This window comes from Canis lupus, chromosome 15 (assembly GCF_048164855.1).
Source record: "Canis lupus baileyi chromosome 15, mCanLup2.hap1, whole genome shotgun sequence".
Taxonomy (NCBI): domain Eukaryota; kingdom Metazoa; phylum Chordata; class Mammalia; order Carnivora; family Canidae; genus Canis; species Canis lupus.
The window spans coordinates 38,867,824-38,891,221 of record NC_132852.1 but is presented as its reverse complement, the minus strand read 5'-3'; the positions used below and the strand labels follow the sequence as shown (position 1 = coordinate 38,891,221).

At 40.1% G+C, this 23,398-nt stretch overlaps 2 protein-coding genes across 8 annotated transcripts in view; one reads left to right on the top strand and one right to left on the bottom strand.

The window, feature by feature from the left end:
- HOOK3 (hook microtubule tethering protein 3) overlaps positions 1-23,398 on the bottom strand; it is a 143,546-nt gene that overhangs the window by 97,716 nt on the left and 22,432 nt on the right. For 2 of the 5 annotated variants that reach the window (XM_072776676.1, XM_072776677.1), the window contains exon 1: positions 6,363-6,632. The exons of 1 other annotated variant lie outside the window; for it this stretch is intronic. In XM_072776676.1, coding sequence (XP_072632777.1) covers positions 6,363-6,419 — 57 coding nt within the window. In that variant the 5' untranslated portion in view covers positions 6,420-6,632. Of the gene's footprint in view, positions 1-5,326; positions 5,347-5,881; positions 5,983-6,362; positions 6,633-23,398 lie in introns of those variants that run through there. 2 more of the 5 variants (XM_072776680.1, XM_072776679.1) reach the window with 2 other exon arrangements.
- The window catches only part of RNF170 (ring finger protein 170), a 28,578-nt gene continuing 11,987 nt past the window's right edge, over positions 6,808-23,398 (top strand). Inside the window, exons 1-5 of one of the 3 annotated variants that reach the window (XM_072776681.1) lie at positions 6,811-7,025; positions 12,574-12,649; positions 13,526-13,669; positions 17,129-17,204; positions 19,667-19,775. In XM_072776681.1, coding sequence (XP_072632782.1) covers positions 13,533-13,669; positions 17,129-17,204; positions 19,667-19,775 — 322 coding nt within the window. In that variant the 5' untranslated portion in view covers positions 6,811-7,025; positions 12,574-12,649; positions 13,526-13,532. Of the gene's footprint in view, positions 7,026-12,573; positions 12,650-13,525; positions 13,670-17,128; positions 17,205-19,666; positions 19,776-23,398 lie in introns of all 3 variants that reach the window. The other 2 variants (XM_072776683.1, XM_072776682.1) reach the window with 2 other exon arrangements.

Sequence of the window (23,398 nt, the reverse complement as noted above, 5' to 3'; positions counted from 1 at the left end):
ATAACAAGTGGTTCTTACTCCGTTTGGGAGAGGCAATAAAAAGAACACTTTTATTCCATTCCATTCCCTAACACTAACATCATTCCTGGTAAAGTTTTAATAAATAATTAGTAAATGAATAAACGGAACAAATAAACATCATCTGTAGGAACTGATATTAAATCTTATTCTACATTATCTCCAGCTACCTTCTCAATAGTAATGTGGTAACAATGTAGTTTAAAAAGAGATAAGCACCTGCTTTCATTTTACAGTTGATAAATCAATCTCTTTCTTGTAGGTTTAGAATGAAAAAGAGGCAGCAGTGAGGGCCACAACTCATTTAATATCTCTTCACCTCTAATCTTAGCACAATGTCTGACATAGAATAAGCCCTCAGTGAGCATTTGAATGTAATGAACTTATTCTATCCCAGCTTTGCTCCTAATTTGCTGTGTGAACCTGAGTGTGCCACTTTACCTCTCTCAATGTGAGTTTTTAAATCTAGCAATTGGGAAAAATACCTTATGGAGAGGTGTGTTGGTAAAGGAATAAATGAGAAAATGAATGTACATTAGGTACTGTGCTAAGTCTAAAGTAGCAGTTCCCAAACCTGGTGCACCTCAGAATCATCTGGGAAGCTGCAAAAGGCTGAGAATTGACACTTAACAAGGTCATCAAATAATTCTTATGCAATGGGACACTGGTTAGACATTTGTAACCCTCTGATCCAAAGCAGATTAGAAAAGTGTCTCTGGCCAATTAGAAGAAAAACATAAAGTAATTCTTCAATAATGCAAATAATTTAGTACTAAAATTGTTTCTCTTTGGGACTTAGAAAAAACTATATTATGATTATTAATATGGCTTCTAAACAATTACTTTCTCTGTATTGGCTCTTAAGGTAAATAGTTGATGATGAAGGCTATGATATCCACCTGTGCTTTGAGATGAAAGTAAAGCAGGTCTCAAAGAAAATCTATCTTTATGGAGTTTCCTTTCAGGATGATAAAAATGTTTTTAGAATTAGGTAGTAGTAATGGTTGAACAACCTTGTGATCATACTACCAATCATTGAACTGCACACTTATTTTAAAGGATGGATTTTAGGTATGTGAATTAAAAAAAAAAATCTATCATCTACCAGTTCTCATAAACTGTGTTAACATCTACAGGATGTGTTGCGACAGTAGCATGGTAAAATTTAAAGATAATTATACCTAAGTGCATTAAGGTGTGATATTCTACCTGAAAGATCCTAACCTCTCAATTCTGAGAAGCTCTATTAACATCACCCAGCCTCCATCTCATCCTCACCCACAAAAGCATGAGAAAAGTAAAGCATGAGATCACCTGGAATTACTATCTCTAGAGCAGTTCTCAACCAGAGGTGATTTTGCACCCTATGACACATTTTTTATTTTAACAAATAGGCATGTGCTATTGGCATCTAGTAGGTAGAGGCCAGGGATGCTTGCTTCCTTCCTTCCTTCCTTCCTTCCTTCCTTCCTTCCTTCCTTCATTCATGGGGGGGTGTTACTTTTAAATGTTCAACAATGCAGAGTACTGCCACAAAGAATCATCTAACCCCAATGTCAATAATGCTAAAATTAAAAATCCCTGCTCTAGAGTTGTGATTCTCAGGGTATGGTCCCCAGGCCACTAACAAGAGCATTACCTGGAAACTTGTTAGAAATCAGAATCTCAGGCCCCAGCCCAGACCTACTAAATTATAAACCCTGGACATGGGGCCTAGCATTTGTGTTTTAATGAGCCCTCCAACAATGTTAATCAATACACTAAAGCATAAGAACCACTGGAAGGCCCCTCCTGCACTGTTGGAGGGAATGTGAACTGGTGCAGCCACTCTGGAAAACTGTGTGGAGGTTCCTCAAACAGTTAAAAATAGATCTGCCCTACGACCCAGCAATTGCACTGCTGGGGATTTACCTCAAAGATACAGATGCAGTTAAACGCCGGGACACCTGCACCCCGATGTTTATAGAAGCAATGGCCACAATAGCCAAACTGTGGAAGGAGCCTCGGTGTCCATTGAAAGATGAATGGAGAAAGAAGATGTGGTCTATGTATACAATGGAATATTACTCAGCCTTTAGAAATGACAAATACCCACCATTTGCTTCGACGTGGATGGAACTGGAGACTATTATGCTGAGTGAAATAAGTCAATCGGAGAAGGACAAACATTATATGGTCTCATTCATTTGGGGAATATAAAAAATAGTGAAAGGGAATAGAGGGGAAAAGAGAAAAAATGAGTGGGAAATATCAGAAAGGGAGACAGAATACAAGAGACTTCTAACTCTTGGAAACGAACTAGGGGTGGTAGAAGGGGAGGTGGGCGAGGGGTGGGGGTGACTGGGTGACGGGGGCACTTGATGGGATGAGCACTGGGTGTTATTCTATATGTTGGCAAATTGAACACCAATAAAAAATAAATTTATTAAAAAAAAAAAAAGAACCACTGGAAGGAATGCAATTGAAACAGAGATAGGGACACCTGGGTGGCTCAGCGACCAGGGATCAACACACACACACACACACACACACACACACACACACACACACACGGGGTCCCTGCGGGGGGCCTTCCTCCTCTGTCTGTTTCTGCCTTTTCTCTGTGCCAGAGGTGTAATTTTTCTTTTTTAAAAATTGAGGATCAGTGAATAAATATCTTAAAAAAAAAAAGAGAGATAAAGTTATGCTATCCAAAGTCACCTACATTTAGTATGAAACAAAAATACGATTTGAACCAATAGCCCATGTCAGAACCTATGCTCTTATCATTTTATATTGATCCTCAATTTTTAAAAAAGAAAAATTACACTTTTGGGCAGCCCGGGTGGCTCAGCGATTTAACGCCACCGTCAGCCCAGGGTCATCCTGGAGTCCCGGGATGGAGTCCTGCGTCGGGCTCCCTGAATGGAGCCTGCTTCTCCTTCTGCCTGTGTCTCTGCCCCTCTCTGTATCTATCATGAATAAATAAATAAAATCTTAAAAAAAAAAAAAAGAAAAAATTACGCTTTTTTTGTACTTTAACTTCTATACGTTGATTTATTCCTCCATCACAGAAAAAAAATTGTTGATAGAATGGAATTAGGTAGATCAGACAGAATGGAATGTGGGAGATACCATCACAAATAATCATACCTTCCCCAAGTCTATAAACTAGAATGCATTTTATTGGCTGCTAACTAATATGAAAACTACATGGATACGCTAATGTTGCTGGGCTTCTCAGACGAAATGTACTGAGCCTATGTGATGTTTCTTTTCCCACTTAGCTTCTTGCCATTAACTGGTAGCATTCCAGATTCTTTCTGGTTTTTCAATCTCTAAAACTTAGGAAAGAGCAATCTTTTCATGTAAAGTTCAAGAAATTAAGCCTGAAAGTATAATATGCAAGGTAGATTTTCTTTAACAGGTAAGAATATAATTTGACTCAGAGGGTGGGGAGAGGAGGTAGAGTGTAAATTTTCAAGCACATCCTGCTGAACTTGCTTGCTGCATAAACTCTGATTTGGAATTTAAACTTAAGGTGTTTTCCACTGGTAGGAAGATACTTTTTTTTCCTAAGCATTCCTCTTTCAACAAAAATTTGGAACATTTGATTCTTGGGCTAGTATAAATAGAAATATTATGCAGCATTCAAGGCAATTCGAAGTCCACAGAAATTAATTCTGGATAGGTACTAATAGTCATGCCTTTAAAGTGCCTGAGGCTTTCTTTTTTAAAGATATTTATTTATTTATTCATGAGAGACACAGAGAGAGAGGCAGAGACATAGGCAGAGGGAGAAGCAGGCTCCATGTAGGGAGCCCGACGCGGGACTAGATCCCTAGACTCCGAGATCATGCCCAGAGTCAAGGGCAGACACTCAACCACTGAGCCACCCAGGCGTCCCGAGGCTTTCTTATTTTAACTATTTCCAGTGGAAGAATTCCTCCTATCTAGTACTAAATGCTATGTAGTGAAAACAAACTTTTGATATTCAAGATCTAATTATGATCTTCAATAATGAGCATGGAGGCTCTTGAATTCTGTAAGGCTGTCAGCTCCAAGAATGAGCTTTCAGTTCTTAGATCTTCTAGGTCACACTGGCAACTATATGTATCTTGCTGAGTGTAGCAGTCACTTCCTAACCTTCGGTGTGCACAGAATTCATATGGCCAAGGTGGCTAAAAGTTTATGTAGAGTAAATTAGTCCAAATGGGAGTCTTCCCAAGTAGGCTCCATGCCATCACATGCTTTACTCACTGAGCCAGCTAAGCACACCGACGGAGTCTTTCTTTGGAGCGTACTGCATACGTTTTTTCCCCCTTACACTCAGTTTTGGAATTGTTTTCAACACAGGCTGGCCTCCAGATATGAGGGGAACTACTAGACCAAACGTACACTTTTAGCTACCTCAAACATTTTCTGCGTAAACACTTACTCTGCTTTTTATAATGACAACTTAAAGAGAATCCAACATTTAAACTCAACTTTATTTTGAAACATTTCAATGCACAAGGTTTTAAAATGTTTCCAAATCTTAGAACTGTACATCTTTGTGTAGAATCTGCCCTCCGGTTGTTCTTGAAAATTTTCTCCAAAAATTTTTCTCGATGAGCCTTCCAGTGACATTTCAAAAATCCTTTTCTACAATGTCATATTCCCTGACCTCTCTGATAACCTGGATTTTGTTTTCTTGATATTTGCCAGATTCTACATAGATGCTCTCATACTGTGTGCTTCTGTTAGCATCCCTTCAAACTTTGTCACCCAAGTAAGTGCAATGAATCACCATCTTTTTGCAGATGCCCTTCAAATGAGCCTGTTTTCAAGACTTGTCTTTCTAGACTTTAAACAATGAAGCCCTACGTCAGGTTCAGTTAGCTAACTTCCTCATCGTTGCCGTGTTGCCTTTTTCTAGCATTGAGGGAAGAACTTGCTTGTACAGACTCAAAAAGGCACATCTTAAGATCCTCAATCTTCTGTTTACAACCTCTGCCAAATCTATTCCTTCCACAGTATCAAAAAATGTGGTCATTCATTCTTTTCCTTTATCTCTTCCCTGCCTTGGCCACATTATGCAGCTTATCAGTTTTCCCTAAAATAGAGCAGGTAGGTAAACCCATCTTCTCGTCTGAAGATGGACCCCATTACATTTGCATGCTGTATGGTTAGTATATATTATTGCAAAAAACCAAAAACAAAACACCCTCAACTCCCAAGAACAGCCTAACATCAAAGTTACAGCATGTATCAAAGCGCACGATTTCATTCTTGACACATTATGAAAGTCTCAAGAGTATTTATTTACACCACCTTTGTTGCAACCTACCTAAGGCAAAGCTTTTCCAACCTTTTCACCTAAGTGCCCCCACACAGGAAGGCGAAATGTATACTTCAGGGATCTGAACTCAAGGAACCGCCGAACAGCATCTTTGACATCTATATCTCATCTTTAACATGAACCCCAAACGCTGTAGTCACCCCAGGAGTCATAGATGTAGTCGTCTCTTATCCTAGAAATTACATTTAACGTTTTTAGCAATGAGTAAAACTCCTGGAAAAAGCACTAGGTTTATCCCGTGACTCTGCAGACCTCTACAACCCCCCAACCCCCGCCCCCCCGCCCCGAAAACTGACACCAAGTTCTGTGAAACCCGAAGCCTGGGTTTCATCACCGGCTCTCAAAGAGGCTGCGAGAGGCACAATTCCTAGCAGCAGAACTGAACACACATTCAAAACGTGACGACGTCAATGTGTTTAGTAATTTAAGGTCGTGGGTCCAGAGCGTCGCCCCAAAATGTCGAGTTCCGTTGCTGATTTGCACGTATCTTCCAGGTTTGTTTATCTACTACGCTAATAAGTACCTCGGCAGCGCATCTCGCACCTTGAATGCCGGGTGTGGGCGCCCTTCCGTGTTCCTCCGGCCCTCCCTGCCGAGCAGCGTCCTCCCGCGGCGGGCCCGGCTCGCCCTCCGAGCTCCGGGGCGCTACAACAAAGCTCCCGAGGGCCTCTCCCGGCCGCGGAGCCCGCGGGCGCCTCGGGGTCCCCGCCGCGCGAGCCGCCGCCGCCAACAACCCGGACCCGGTGCCGCCTGCGCCGGGGTGGCTCCATCCGGAGGGCAGCCGACAACCGAGCCCGGCAAGTTTCCCTCGGACCCGGGCCCTGCCCGCAGCCCGCCGCCCGCCGCCCCCCGCCCCGCCCGGCCGCCCGCGTAGACGCGGCCCGCACCGGCGTCCCCCGGCCCCGCCCGCCCCAGGCCCCGGATGTGACGGCACCGCCGCCCTCGGCGCTCGCCCCCCGCGACGGGCGTGGGGGATCCCGGAAAGGAGGCCTGGGGGAGGGGGTCCCCGCCAGGCATCACATACCCAAGTGAGAAGGCTCTCGCACAGCTCCACCCGCTCCACCGACTCCACGTTGAACATCTTCCCCGGCTGGGGCTTGGCAGCGCCTCCCCACCTCGCCAGAAATCGCCGCCGCTCGGTGCGGGGCTGCGTCGGAGGGTCCGGGCGGCTGACCTGGCCTCCGGCCCACCTCGTCCGCAGGCCCGGGCCGCCGACTACCGCCCCGGCGCCGCCAGCGGCTCCAGCACCGTCACCCCCGCCGCCCCTCCTTCCTCGCTCACTCCGGACCGCGCGCCCGCCGCGCGCGCCCCCGGCCACGCCCGCAGCCCCGCGTCCCCGCCCCCGGAGAGCGCCGGCCCTGGCCGGAGTCGCGGCCGCCGAGCCACTGCGCACAATCGGCCCGGCCGGCCCGCCTCCCCGCCCCGCGCGCGCCCCGACGCCGGCCCCCTGCGTGTCCCCGCGCGCACGCGCCGGGCCCTGGCGGCGGCTGAGGCGGCGGCGGGTGCCCCTCCGCCGTCCGCCCGCAGCCTCACGGAAGCGCGGCAGTGCGCGTGCGCCTGTGTCCGCACTCCAAATTAAAAAAGGGACGGCTAGTGGTTGCCCGGGAGGGGTGGCGGGGGCCGTGCCCGGAAATAGCCTCTGTTCTCTGTCACCGGGAACTGGCGAGGTATCCTCTGCGCTGGAGAGGTACGCGCCCCCTCCCCCTCCCCTCCCCTCCCCTCCCCCTCCGCGGCCGCCGGGTCGCGGCCGGCCACGCCCACCCGGATCCGGGCCCGCGGGAGCTGCCGGCCGGGCTCTGGCGTGGGCGGGCTGCCCCGGGGGCGCCTCCGGGCTTCTGGGCCGGGGGCGCCGCCTTCCTCCGGGAACCCCGGCGCTGAGCCCGGAGTCCCGGGGGCAGGGGCGGGGCGGGGCGGACGCGGTTGGCACACGGCTCGCCGTGCTCGGTGCTTGCCTGGGGAGGACGGCCGGCCGGTCCTCCCGGGGTCGCGGGGAGCCTCGACTCCCCGGAAACTTGGGCTGCTTGAGCGGGGCGGGGTGTGCGCCAGGTGTTGGTGCGCGAGGACCTCGGCGGCCCTCGGGCCTGTGTCCTGGTGCAGACCAGGCGTTGGCCTTCTCGGGGTTTGCAGGGTGGCCCGCCAGCGCCCACCTGTCCAGAGGAGGCTGGGTGTGCGCGAGGTCCCCGTGTATTTGTAGGCGATAAAACATGCAGAAAAGTACATGCTTAGAGAAGATAGTAACTAACACCCAGGTAAAAACAGAAGGACACTGTCCATAGCTCAGGAGTCATACCCACACCTACTCTGTGTCCTGAGAACGATTCCCTCCCTAGGCTGACTTCGAGGATGCTCATTTTCCTGCTTGTGTATGCATGCCTGAACAATATAGTACTTTGCTTTTGTACTTTTAGGAGTGGGATCAGTGTATTGTGTGGCTTTAAATTAATGGTAAATTTGTATACATCTGTAGGTAATTTTCATTGCTGTCTAGTATTTCATTGTATAATAGGGTATCCATTCTGTTCATGGACTTTTGTTGTTCCGCTGAGGCTACTAAAAACACCTGGATACCAGTGCAAAGGTGTAGGGGGCTTTCTTAGGATATATGCCTTGGAGTCCTAGGAGAATCGTTGAGTTACAGGGAATGCATTAACTTTACCCGATAATGCCAAACTTATTTGGAGGGCAGCAAACAACTTCTAGAGCACATCTTTACTTTGGTTTGCGAGTTCCTGGAGCCCCTCTTTTCCCATCAGGAGTAGGTTTTGTCATTGAACATTCAGAACTGAAGTGAGTTGTTTCGTTTTTTTAAGATTTTACTTATTTATTCACGAGAGACATAAAGAGAGGCAGGCTCCGTGCTGGGAGCCGGATGTGGGACTCATCTCGATCTCCAGGATCACTTCCTGAGCCAAAGTCAGACGCTCAACCGCCACCCAGGTGTCCCTGGAGTGAGGTTTTTTTTTTTTTTTTTTTTTAATTTATTTATTCAGAGAGAGAGAGACTGAAAGGCAGAGACACAGGCAGAGGGAGAAGCGGGCTCCATGCAGGGAGCCTGACGTGGGACTCGATCCTGGGTCTCCAGGATCAGACCCCGGGCTGCAGGCGGCTCTAAACCGCTGCGCCACCGGGGGTGCCCCTGGAGTGAGTTTTTAATGATGCTTTACAAAGTACCAATTAACATTTCACGTGTGATGAATTTATCATTCTGTAAATGTAAAAAACTGACCTGAAGTCTTCTCAGTGGTCTTAAAAAAAAAAAAATCTTCCCTACACCAAGGGAGGAGAAATCTTTAGAAATAAGTATGTCTCACCTGCTCTTGTTTCCTCTGTTGGTGCGTCTGGGTCTCGGTCAAACCAGAGTTCCTACATTCCACATTAGGTTGTTTCCACAGAATCCCTAGCATGTTAATGACCATTACCCTTGTTAGGCACGTAAAGTCAATAAGTATATGTTACATTGGCTTAAACCTGACTCACCTGCAACATGTCTTTGGAAGTCAAGAACAAGATGCTAGCCTGCTCTGGAGGGACTGTGGTGTTGTGAACACCTTCACTCCAGCTGTTCAGGTTTTCAAGGCTTTGACACACATGACCTAAGCTTCCATTTTCAGTCTTGACTGCTCACCCGCAGTACATGTATATATGATACTGCAGTGTACTTGAGATTTCATTTGTGGCTCCAGTTGCTCTCAATGAAGGAAATTATATTAAAAACTTCTTGAATGTGAGTAATTGCAGAAATCATGTGATGGTCGTGTTTCTACATGAACTTGGGTTAAAAAACACTGAGTTTCTCCTTTGGAAGTTACGGAATTTCCTACCTTTCCCTATTCTTAATTTTTTTTTCTGTATTCTTGTAAGTTTTGGAAAAGACTAAGGAGAGAGGTGAGTGCAGCTTGTCTTAGCTGTCTCTTACTCTAGTTAGTTGGGGACTAGTTCTCATCAATGGCTGATTATCAGACTTATTTATTTGTATAGCTGTTTACCAGATTTAAATAAACATAATAGTGTCCTGTGTGGCAGTGTTCCCAAGTTTATGCTGTCTTCCCAAGGAATGCATACTTAGAGCTTTGGTTAAACAGAATTTGAGATGCAACATAGTGCAGCTATGGAGAAGGCATGGTTAAGTTTTATAATGTTTCTTGACAATTGTTAATAATAGTAATCAAGGGTGATTGGCTGGCTCAGTTGGTTTAAAAAATAAAATCTATTAAAAAATAGTAATCAAAATATTATAGTTTCCATTTACTGAGCACCTATATGATGTGCCAAGCAATATACTAAATTCTTTACCTTCATTATCTTGTTATAAACCCCATAAAACAGCTTTTTTAAAATTTATTTTTATTTTATTTTATTTTTGGTCAAAAAAGTGAGCATTTGAGGGATACCTGTCTGGTGCCATAGGCAACCAGGCACCTGGCTATAACTCTTGATTTCAGTATTGTGAGTTCAAGCCCATGTTGGGCATAGAGGTTACTTAAAAGTGGGCATTTGATATAGTTAAAATTAATTTTATATATTTTAGCATATGAGGAAGCTGAGATGCAAACTTTACATAAGTACACAGTTGTCTGACTCCAAAGCCTATGCTTCTCTGATCTATTAAGCTACTCTTCAATTAAACTTAGCTAGTTAATCAATAGCAAAACCGAAGCTAGAAACCAGTTCCTCTTTAGGCTTCTATCAATTATACCAGTTTCCAAGATCTATGGTGTTTTGTTTCTGTGAATCTCAAATAGTAAAAATGAAGTACTGGTAACTCTTATTTTCATATTTGAAATGGGGGAAGGAACTTAAGAAATCCTCAAGCCCAGTTTTTACATTCTGCAGAAAATGAAAGATCCTTAGAGATTAATAAAGTGAGGATACAGTTGTAGTTGAACTGGATCTAAAATCTGGGCTGTTAGTTTCCAAGCAGCAGTGCTTAGGCTTCAGTTCAGAGCCTGTGCCAGTGAGCAAAACCAGCAGCACAGTTCTGGTCTAGACAAAACCTGACTATATAAAGCAAAAGTTGGAGTAGAAACAATTTTTTAATTCATTCTCTATAATCTTAGATCATCTTATTAAACTGAGAATGATGATACAATACCTCATTTTTGAGCTATTAACTCCTACAGTTCCATTTTAAAACTCTGATTATAAGAAAAACTACTAGTGGAAGTTGATCTATTGGAAGCTCCTCACAAGGTCAGCTCTTCGTAGTTCTTCATGGGAGAGCTCAGGGTTTAGCTGGGATCTCCCTTGTCTCCAGAAACTTAGCAGCAATTTCCCCACCTCCCCTCTCTCAGCCCACTTTCTTTGGGGAAACCAGCGTTTGTGGAAATAAAAAGTAACTCTGCAAAAATAAAATAAAATAACTCTGCATTTCAATAAATTGGGAACCTCTGCTATAAAATGATGCAAAAAACATTATATGGCTCTGCAGTACTTAAAGTATCCTGGATCTCTGAGCTCTTGGAAATGTGCTTGAAGCAATATCATAAGCAGTACCTTATTTGCAAAGAAGTTAAATATACAGCAGAATGGAAAAAACGTATGATTTGTACAGTGGAATTTAGTCACATTACCATTGATTACGCTTGGCAGAGCACAGAAACAAATGTAACCCATTAAAAAAAAATACAAGGAGGGGGGAAGGGAATATCCCTCTACCCTATTATGTTCCTGGCTGAGACTCACTAGTAATAGAAGACGTTAGCAGGAAAAAACCAGAAGCTTAAAAAAATTTTTTTAAAGATTTTATTTTTAAGTAATCTCTACAACCAACATGGGGATCAAACTCCTAACCCTCAAGATCAAGAGTCACACGTTCCACTGACTGAGCCAGCCAGGTGCCCTGAAGCTTAATAATTTGTTTATTTCCCATGTACTTGCAAGGTACTCCGGAAAACTGAGTAACCCCCAAAGGGCCCAAGCCATCACATTAAATACCACTTTCAGCTAAAGACAAACGAAAGACCTTGGGGGTGGAGGAACAGGGTTATGGGAGGTTACCAGGAAAAGCACAGTAAACAAGGGTAAAGTTGTTCTAAGTCTGTGCCTCCTCCATTCATAAGTTTCTAGGGATTTAGTGCTGGTATATATAGAGATCCCCTTACAAATGGGGATTTCCCTTGTAAATGTCTTTTACAAAAGCATAACTTCTCCTTGGTTTTCAGAACTTTTCCTTTCTTTGCTGTCTTTTTTTTTTTTTAAATAACGTAACTCACAAGACAAAATCATATTTTGGGGTGACAAATTCTGCTCTCCTTTAGTAGTAAATTTATACCCTAGGGAAAAACCTTAAAACTCTGTGAAGTAATTAGATCAGTAGTTAAAAGACTGGAAATCTTGACACAAGGGGATAACATTTGGTTACCTTTGTGAAGCTGCAAGTAATTCTCCCTGCCCCTAGGATTCTTGACACAGCTGTACAAAGTATCTCTAATTTTAAAAGAGAAACCTGCTGAGGCGTCTGGCTGGCTTAGTAATTGGAGCCTAAAACTCTTGGTCTCAGGGTTGTGGGTTCGAGCCCCATGTTAGGCTTAGAGATTACTTAAAAATAAAATCTTAAAAAAATAAATAAAAGGAGGAAACCTGGTAAAATAAATACCTAAATTTATTACATGGCTCACCCCTAGATTACTTGGGGCTGTTTGTTCAGTTTCTATTGGCAGTTCATTTGACTATTCTTTTGAATGAAAATAATGAAGTTAGAGCTGCTCTCTGAGTTTCCTGGTGTGTGGCCTTCATGATGGTTATTTGAAACCTATCATTAGAAAGTTCCTGATATATTAGGCAATTACTATGTGTAAAGCTGATGGAAACTGCCTTTGATCTGTTTGCTTTGGTTTCTTCCATAAGGTAATTTCCTTATTAGCAACCAATTTGGATTCTTTTCATAGGTGTTAGACTTTCACAAAGTTTCCTCTTAACAGAGACTTGCTAGGTTAATGAATAAAGCTTTTTAGTGCCATAAGTTATATATTTATTTATATATATATGTATATACAGAATTTTATTTTAATTATGAATAGTCATATATGTTTATTTCCTTTATTTTCCTTTAGGTGTCTTATGAGACTAAATTTTTCTGTTTTGCAATGTGAAAAATATAAATTATCTGTGATTCTTGGACTCTGATATAGTTTGGGTTATTTCCCTTCATACCTATAGAAATTGGGTATTACCATTTTTCTCAAGCTTAGTGTATGGGAAGGAGAGTTTCATATCCTCCCCTTTCTCTTCATAAGGAAATGCAGCCTCAGAGTGATTCCATATTCCAGACAGTTCAAAGAATTCTGAACCATATGCTGAGCTTAGTCCCAGGTGAGGCTAATAGTTTTTCAAGTAGAATTTTCACTAATTCAACTAATCATAGTATAGACATAAATATCTTATAGCCTGATATCTTCTACTTTTCAAGTTACTAACATTTTAAGTAAGGTAAGTCACTTGTGTTTAAATATACATTTATTAGGCCCTACTGTGTGCAGGGCACTATGCTAGATAACACAGGAACGTTTACAGAAGAAGAGAATATATTACCTTCCCAATCCGAAATTGGTACATTCTAGGACACAGGTAGTGCTGTGAGGGTGAAGAGAGATCTGATTTACCTGGAGAACTGATTTGCTATTTAAGAATGAGAAGAGCGCTGGCCGTGAGGAATATCTTTTTTGCCTTAAGATTAAAGGAACAGAGCTTGAAGAATAAAGGGTATTTTTTAAAAATTTGTTTTTAAAAAATGTAAGTAGATGATAAATTAATTGATTGAAGGAGATAGAATTTTATACTCCTGGGACACCTGGGTGACTCATCAGTTGAGCCTCTGCCTTTGGCTCGCTCTTGGTGGGGGGGATGAGTCCCTCATTGGCTCCTCGCAGGGAGCCTGCTTCTCCCTCTTCCTAAGTCTCTGCCTCTCTGTGTCTCTTATGAATAAATAAATAAAATCTTAAAGAATTCTGTACTCCTCCAGATAATGTGTCTGGCAAATTTTAAAGAACTCAACGAAAAAAAAAAAAAAAAAAAAAAAAGAACTCAACGGGAGAATTCCCACTGGAGTTGTACTTAATGCAATTTCCTTAAATGGGTGCTTTAAAAAAATTAAATACATTAGAAGTGAGTTATATTTTTGTTGTTTTGATTAGTATATTCATTTTCACTGTGTCATTTGTAACTTTTGTCTGTTTCTTTATCTTTTAGACTTGGAATGGCCAAATATCAAGGTGAAGTTCAAAGTTTGAAATTGGATGATGATTCAGTCATAGAAGGAGTAAGTGACCAAGTACTTGTGGCAGTTGTGGTCAGTTTCGCTTTGATTGCTACCCTGGTATATGCACTTTTCAGGTGAGACTAAAGGCCAAAATATTGAAATAATGTATATTTGCAAAGGCCACTGCTTTCTGACTGCTTCTAATAATTTTCAGTACTTCATTTAGAAAAGTGAGTAATAGACCTCAGTGATTGTGATGTGGAAATGTTGGCGTTTGGAGCTAATGGCCAAGAAAGAATTCTTGAGATGTCATCAGTGGAAAAAAAAGATGTTTTGTTTTTGTTAAGATTTTATTACTTATTTGATAGAGCAAGTGAACACAAGCAGGGTGAGGGGGAAAGGGAGAGACAAGGGAGCCCTATGTGAGGCTTAATCCTAGGACCCTGGGATCATGACCTGAGCTTAAGGCAGACACTTAACCCACTGAGCCACCCAGATGCCCTCAAAAAGGTGGTTTTATTAAGGCATGGGGACAGGATCGTGGGCAGAAAGAGCTGCTCGAGGGTTGTGACAGATGACAGATTATATACTTTCAAGTTGGGGAGGGGTTAGGGATAGCATAAGTCTCTAAGGAAAATTTTTTTTTTAAAGAGCAGTTTAATCTTCCTCTCATTTTTTTTTTTTTTAAGATTTTACTTATTCATGAGAGACACACAGAGAGAGAGAGAGAGAGAGAGAGAGAGAGAGAGAGGTGCAGAGACACAGGCAGAGGGAGAAACAGGCTCCAGGCAGGGAGCCCGATGTGGGACCCGATCCGGGGTCTCGGGGATCATGCCCTGGGCTGAAGGCAGCGCTAAACCGCTGAGCCACCTGGGCTGCCCTTGCATAAGTTTTGACTATAGAGAACAAACTGATGGTTACCAAAAGGGAGGTTGTTTAGGGGATGGATGAAATAGGTGATGGGGATTAAAGAGTAAGTACACTTACTATGATGAAAAAATAATACAAATAAAAAGTAATTATTGATAGGTCTGTAGGTACTGCCATTTTATCAGTGGTTCTCTAGTTGTTTTTGTTGTTTTTTTTCTTTCTTTTGCTTCCCTCTTGATTTGATGATTTTTTTGTGTGTGTTTGCTTGAATTCCTTTCTCTTTATGTTTTGTGTACCTATTATAGGCTTTTGGTTTGTGTTTACCATGAGATTCATATATAACATCCTATGTACATATAGCAGTCCATATTAAGTTAGAGGTAGCTTAAGTTCAAATACATCCTAAAAGTAGTATATCTTTGCTCCTTCTCGTACATGTTTTATGTACATGATACCATATTTTACATTTTTCTATTTTGGGTTTTTTTTTTTTTTTAAAGTAAGCTCCACACCTAATGTGGGGCTTGAACTCATGATGCTGAGATTGAGATTCACTGGATAATTTTGGTCTCTTTTTTCAAAGAATGACAAAAGACCATAAATCATTGGTAGATGATGTACTTTGTTTTTATATTAGAGCCAGTCTTTCCCTTGCCATCTTTATTTAGACCTATTTAATGTCATTTTCTCACAGCGAAGATGATCACTTTTTTAAGATTTATTTATTTATTTTAGAGAGACGGAGCAGGAGTGGGGGTGGGGGGAGAGAAGATTTCAAGCAGACTCCCCACTGAACGCAGAGCCTGATATGGAGTTTAATCCCGTAACTATGAGATCATGATCTGAGCCGAAACCAAGAGTCATCACTTAACCAACTGAGCCACTCAGGCGCCCCAAGATAATCACATTTTAAAGATTGTCTAATCTAGTTCTTTAAATCTGTCTTAATTACCCTAATATTTTCTAGATTTTTGGTTCTGTACATGTTCAGCATCCCAGGCTGTTTGTTCTTGTTGTCTGGCTATACTTTTTTTTTTTTTTTTTTTAAGATTTTATTTATTCACGAGAGACACAGAGAGAGGCAGGCTCCATGCAGGGAGCCCACTGTGGGACTCGATCCTGGGAATCTGGGATCACACCCTGAGCCGAAGGCAGACACTTTACTGCTGAGCCACCCAGGCATCCGTCTGGCTATACATTGACTTTTCTAGCATTCTACAACCAAATTTTACACTCTTTTATCTTCTTTTTATGGAAAGAAACAAAAAGAAAAAAAAAAGACCTTCCAGTTACATGGTTTATATCTATACTCTGAAAAGTAGTAACTATCTTTTTCCAAAGAGAAAGGAATGGTTTTCCAGTGTCCTAGAGAAGTGTTGTTTAGTTAGGTATATACTGGTATTTAAATGAGATGGTTCATGTGCTGTGCCTTGATAGATTGTTTTCACCAGAGAGTAGCTTTCTGTTAGAGATTGTTTATTTAGTCACAAAAAGGTAATATTTAAAATAATCTACCAAACTTTAAGGTATTTAAACAGAGTTCAATAGTTTTATTATGTTTATGTTTAGTTTCTGATTAGTTGACTTTTTTTTTAATGTTCTCTTAAAACTAATGGTCATGTTTTGCATGCTACCCTGAATTTTTTACTAAAAATTGAATAATTAAAAAAAATTAAAAAAAAAATTGAATAATTATAAGATGTATTTTTAACATTTTTCCCTGTCCTGTTAGGATATTGATTTAGAGGGGTTTCTTTTCTTTTCTTTTCTTTTCTTTTCTTTTCTTTTCTCTTTTCTTTCTTTTCTCTTTTCTTTCTTTTCTCTTTTCTTTCTTTTCTTTTCTTTTCTTTTCTTTTCTTTTCTTTTCTTTTTTTAAGGATTTATCCATTCATTTGAGGTGGGTGGAGAAGGGCAGAGGGAGTGAGAGAATCCCAAGCTGACTCCCCACTGAGCAAAGCCTGACTGGGGCTTGATAACAAGACCCTGAGATCATGACTGGAGCTGAAATCAAGAGTTAAACGCCCAACTGACTGAGCCACCCAGGTGCTCCTGATTTAGAGGTTTTATCACTGTTGAGTATTAGCTCATCCAGAGAATAAAGGCTCTTACATAGAGTAATGCTGAGATTTTGTGGATCTAAAATATTGCTGTTAAAAATGTCTAAGTTTAGAAGAAACTGTTACTGCCAAATGGAATTAAGCTGTGAATCAGATGGAAATCTTCATCCTCACCCTGTCAACCTAACCACCACTTGTAATTTCCAATACCCTCATCTCTTAATCCCTTTCTTTTATATCAGCCACTAAATTCTTGCCCTTGAGTCTCCCTTTTAATTGTTAATGTTAAGATATTAGTGGTATGTTAGGTTTGGGCTTTTCTATATGATTTAGTTTTATTTTCTGTTTTTCTACCTCATAGGTGGAAAGATCTAATTACATATGGAAAAGTGTTTAAGTATATAATTATATAGTTGCTTATTTTGAAGGAACTTCACAGAATAAATAAATGTATTAATTGTTCTTCATATGATTTGTAAGCCTGCGGTTACATCAAATCTACAAGGTACTAGGCCTCTGAATTTCATCATTTGCCAGTTGAACCTGAAATCAGCCTATACCCATGATCTTTAAACATTACCTAAAAAAACTAAAATCTAAAAAAAAAAATGAGTGATTCATCTGATGGTGTTTTATATTCAAAATTCATTATATTTTATTCAACAGAAATGCACATCAGAACATTCACCCAGAAAACCAAGAGCTAGTAAGGGTACTTCGGGAGCAACTGCAAACAGAGCAGGTACTATTGTTATGTAACTGTGTATATTTATATGAGGAGTAATGTCACCATTCCTCTTGCATATGCAATTGTGATGAAATAATAAATTACTTTTTGGAAACATGGAGTGCTTTCCTGCTTTGTTAATTTAAATTATTCTATTGATTGGATGTTTTCTTCAGATTAGGCAAATGACTAGTTTTAACTACTCAGATGTTTCCATGTGCATGCTTTTTCTTTTCTTTTTTTTTTTTTTAAGAACAGTTTTCCTGTTATTTATTTGTGAGGATATAATCACTCTCTAATTGGCTTTACTGTAGTGTGGTGGAAAAACTATTTTTCCCCCAAAGTCCTACCTATTCCCCAAAGACCTACAAAAAAATGACTACAATGGTGGCTCCTCCCCCCCAACTCTTCTTTTTCTTCATTGGTCAAGGTTAGCAAAACTAGCTAGGCAAAGAAGACTTTTCTTTCTCTTCTATGGTTATAAACCAGATGGACTCTCTAAGAACCGGAAATGTAATATAGTTCATGAAGGCTGGAATATACAGAATATTGTACACCTTCATGCCAAGAAAGCTAATATTAAAAAAATTAAAATTAAAAATGGATTTCCCACCCACCAAATTTTAATTCCTCACAAATAAATAACTCTCTTCAAAAAAAAGTCTTTTACAATTTATCCACTCACCATATATTTATTAAACATCTACTATATGCCAGACACTGTTCTAGGCATTGAGGATTCAGTTGTGAGCTAAACAAACAAGAATTCCTGCCTTCATAAAACTTAAATTCACTGATGTAAAAATAATTTAATCATGTTAGCAGTATACTCTGTTCCAGAGCTATTGTTATTAATAATTCATGGTGGGATAGTGTTTTATAATTTACAGAGGGCTTTCACATACAACTGTTTTATTCGGTCTGCAAACATGATCAGTAAGGCAACAATTCTCATTCCCATCTAACGTATTAGAACACTAAGATTTACTTAAATTCACACTGGAATGACATGAATGGATCTGGCTATACAGAAGTCCCACACTGAGTTGCATCTTCCAGATTCCTTTGCACCACTGTCCAATTCACCTCCCTCATACCTTCCTCAGGCATAATATTTAGCTGTAGTTAGAATAAAGCTAGTGACTTAGCCCTTTCTGTGCTGTCCTATATGGTAGCCACTACCCAAATGTAGCTATTTAATTTTAAGTTAACTAAAATTAAGTACAATTTAAAATTCAGTGCTTTTTAGTTACACTGCTCACCTTTTAAGTACTCAGTACCCACAGATAAAGATTTCCATTACTGCATAAAGTTCTGTTGGACAGCACTGGTAATTGTTTTTTATTGTTTCTGTTTTGATTTAGTTTACTTCCAAAAAACAATGATGAAGACAAAAGGTAGAGAGGGGGACATTAAATGCTTTATGTTTTTCTTTGCACCATTAAAAATGATATAAAAGACTAACATCAATGTGTGATCATGGCTTATAGAATATTCTAGTGTTTTGGGACTGATTTAAGAAAGAGGAGTTTTTGTTATGTTTATTAGTTTTAGGTGACAAAAATCTTTGATTCAGTTTACAATTAATAGTTCATATTTAGCCAATTTTATAATTTTTTTGATAATTTGATGTTTTTAATGCTGGCTACTTTACAAGAGGTGTGCTGGGTACTATAAAGATAGGTATAAAAAATTAAAAAAAAATTTCTACCAGCTGAAAAAAAAATATAAAGATAGGTTTTTATAGTATTTTAAAAGATACACATTATATACTAGTGCTAGAAACTTTTCTAGTTCCTAGGTCACTACCATGAGTCCTATAGATAAAGTTCTTATCCTCATATCATTTACATTCCAGTGGGCTCTTTGATATCTGGATGCTTCTTGTAGAGGTGATTATATTCCACATTTCCTATTACAATCACAAGTGATGTAACTGAGGAACGTTAAATTTTACTAATCTGAATTTGTGAAAGATTAAGCCCAGGTTACCAGTGTATTAAATTTTCCTTCTTCCAAAATGACCAGTATTCTTCTTTGAAAGTTTTAATTCTGGTCCCTTGTGAGGTACAGCATACCTGCAACACTCGTTAGGAACGTGGGAATGAAAAAGATATTAAAAATGATTAAAAACTAATACTTGGGAAACAGTTTGACATTTCTTTAGCTTTTGCTTTAGGCTTGTACTTCTCAGAATAACTAACTCATTCTAACAGCATAAAAGAGAAACTCTGGAGTTAATGTTGGTTTTTGTCCTTGGTGTGTTCAGGAAGGAAAGTAGAGACCCTGCAGCCTAAATAAAACAATAACACAGCTCATAACTTTATCAGACTTACAAAACTTTAAACTACTGCACATCTAAAATGTGATAAGGACTATGCACTATCAACTGTGTTCTTAAGTATAATTTTATTCCTCGAGATAACTCTGAAGACCCATGTGCATTGTATAATCTCGAATGCATGTTCTCTCATCAGGATGCCCCTGCTGCTGCTCGGCAGCAGTTCTACACTGACATGTACTGTCCAATCTGTTTACATCAAGCCTCCTTCCCTGTTGAAACAAACTGTGGACATCTTTTTTGTGGTAAGCAAACAATGCTATATTTGGGAGAAGTGACTATTTAGACCAAGACCCATATGGGTACATGGGCTGGATTCCTAATTTTGTCACATTTTGTATTTTTTTTTAAAGACTTTATTCATGAGAGACAGAGAGAGAGGCAGAGACACAGGCAGAAGGAGAAGCAGGCTCCATGCAGGGAGCCCGATGTGAGACTCAATCCCGAGACTCCAGGATCACGCCCTGGGCCGAAGGCAGGTGCTAAACCACTGAGCCACCCAGGGATCCCTGTCAGTTTTGTATTACATGAATGGGATAGATGGCTTCTGATACCCTGGTCTACTTGTTAGCCACTTTGATTTAGTGTCTGTGAGCTCAAAGATGAAAAAACACTAGTTGTTCAACTTCTCAGTAAACAGTAATGTGTTTCTTTGAATGATAATTTAAGTATATGAATACCATGAGGGATTGCCGAATCCTTCATTGTTTATTACTTTTTGGTAGTTTCATTTATTATTCATCCTTCCTAAGGCAGGAAGTTTCTCTTAAGACCCTACCCAAGACCTTCCCTTTAGCTCTCTTACCTCCTTTTTACCCTGCACCAGCTCAAAATGATCCTTTCTTTCTCCCATTTGTATCTGTTGTTTGAGGTTATATAGAATTACTAAGTATATAGCGCTGCTATTTATGCTTTGCAGGATGACATAAATACTTTGAAATCCATATCATGCAGTGCAGGGTCTTCTATACCTGTGCTCATTTAGTAATTACTGATCAGTCTCATTATTGCATCATCCATTAATTTCATCCTCTTCCCTAAGTTAGCTAACAAGTTATAAAACACTTAATTCAGTATCTATTTTTGTCTGTTGGGAATGCTAATGAGCAGCAAAATTATGAAAGATCAGATAGAGAAATTATTTGGCCACCAGAGAAAGCAGATACTCTCTCCTCCCCAAAACCTCTGGTAGATATTCCTAATCAATTGGACATTCTTTCTGAGTCTGGAGATGACCTCAATCATCCTCTAATACAGAACTTCAGGCAGGTGTTAAGAATCAATGAGATTTGCCAAGCTAGATGAACTCCATTTGCCAACCCAGGCTTAGGTAATTCATAGAGTGGATAACCCAGTCAATTGAAAGATGGCTGTATTGTATTCTTGGTTTCTGGGTCTGAGGTAATTGGGTAGATTGCTTCTGATAGCCTGCTGTGCTTGTTAGATACTTTTATTTACTGTCTCTTGGTTCAGAGATTTAAAATCTAGTCATTCAACTTCTCAATAAACAGAAATGTGTTTCTTTGAATAGCAATTCACGTGTTGGTACTATATCAACAGCATCTTAGCTTGGTTCCTGTATATGGAACTACAGTTCTGTTACTTTACAGTGAGCTAAGAATAATGGCAGCAACAGACTTCATCTTAAATTGGATTTGTGACCCACATTGTTTTTACTTAATTCTTTTTTTTTTGTTTTTTTGTTTTTACTTAATTCTTTAGCAACCTTATAAAGTGCTATTCCCATTTTGCAAAAAAACTTAGATTATGACCCAGATTTAAAGTCATTGGGTCATCTCTCCCACCCACCATCTTATTTAAGGGGCTCTCTTTTTATAGAAGAGGAAAGTTGAAGAAAAGGGAAAACCTTGATAATATAGCAGATGTGTGTGAACTGGATGGAGTGTTTGATTTGCTGAACTGTGGTTTTTCTGTGCAGTAACCATTACATAATTTGCAAAGCAAGGACACCTGTACTCTAATTTTGTAGGAAAGAGATGTAGGATTAAATAAGTTAATATATATCAAAACACATTGAACTTTTGAGTGAATAGGTAGTAAAGCTAAGGCATCATTACAGATATTAATAATAATACTAACAAGATTCATAAGTTTTGCTTTCATATGGTTTCTATGTGAAATTAGATTGCTCAAATTAATATTATCTAACACAGCACTCTGAGAGCAGGGAAAGATACCAGACAAAGATTGTTTGGCTTTTAAATTCATCTTTATTTATTTAAGATTTTATTTTTTTACTTGAGAGAGAGAACAAGATAGAGAGCATGATCAGGGGGCAGAGGGAGAGCGAGAAACAGATACCCCGCCACCTCCGATTAGGGAGCTGGACACTGGGCTCCATCCAAGAACCGGGAGATCATAACCTGAGCCAAAGGCAGATGTTTAACCAAGTGAGTCACCCAGGCATCCCTTAAATTCATCTTTAAATCATTGAACCTGTTTTTCCCCACAGTCAGTGTAATGTCCAATGTGGATAGCCTTTGCTTAGCCCCTTGGTTTCCTTACCAGTCTCCTTACATACCATTTATTTCTACCTCTGGTGTTTCCTCCTTCCTATTCATAAAACTTGGAGCATCCTGCTTCCTGTTCTGTATTTAAATCTTACCTATCCTACAAAGTTAGTTCAAATCCTTTCTCATCAACAAATTATTCTGATGCATCCTCCCTCCCTACGTTCCTTTTGTACTTGAGTTAATAATAAACAGTTTGAGATTTAACTACCTTCTGATTGATTTCAGTATGTCACCTTGGTCTTTTCGATTTGACTGTCATTGCTTATTCTGAATTCTGGACATTTATTTAATCTGGAAGAATCAGAATAAGGAACACAAGAAGGCTAAGTGAGGTTGCTAAGACAAGAATAAGAATACGGGAAAGATCCTAGAGGTAGAAGGGAGGCTGGAAGCACTTAGTTCAGATTCATAATGGGATCTGGATTATCTGAGAAATAGGTGTCCTGCAGAGAAGAAATGAATTGGCCCCTTAAACATCAGACAGTATTTTATTTTATTTTTAAGATTTTATTTATTTATTCATGAGAGACACAGAGAGAGAAAGAGGGAAGCAGAGACATAGGCAGAAGGAGAAGCAGGCTCCATGCAGGGAGCCTGATGTGGGACTCAATCCTGGGACTCCAGGATCATGCCCTGGGCTAAAGGCAGACGCTTAACCACTGAGCCACTCAGGCGTCCCAGTATTTTAAAATATCCCTTCTTCGTTACTGGCCTGAACTTTAGTGCTTCTACACTTAGCTTACCTGCCATTTTTTGAGGTCTATCACTCTTCCTTTAGGCTGTCTTTAGCTGTTTTGCTCCTCATGCACACCTTCAAGGAGAAAAATCAAATCCATCTAGTACAAAAATTGATTCAATTATTGAACTGGATTATAAACTATTAGGTCAGAGAGCATGTAGTCTTTGTGTCCTTTAGTTCTTTGTTATTGACACCATTGTAATTTGGCTTTCTAAATTCTTAAAAAAATAGAAGTTGTGTTTTTGTAACATATATACCAAGTTTGGAACAGAAAAATTAATATTGTGATTTGTTGGTTGTCATATTTACAATGATTATTTTAAATAGGAAATACAGTATTTTTCAGCATTGGAGCAGTTAATGCATCTTGCTTTGAGTTGTATAAAAATGTCTGTATCTTAGCTAGTAGTTTAAATAAAAATATTTCTCAGTGGCTGAGAATTGTTACTAGATTTGAATTTGCCTGAAGAGTTGGTTGGATGAAATAAAAAATATTTTAAAATAAGATGATACTATGAAAATATTTCAAATATATGAAACTTTCTGAAGATTCATGGGCTTTAAAATTTAAAATATCAGTATTAATTTTTTTTTC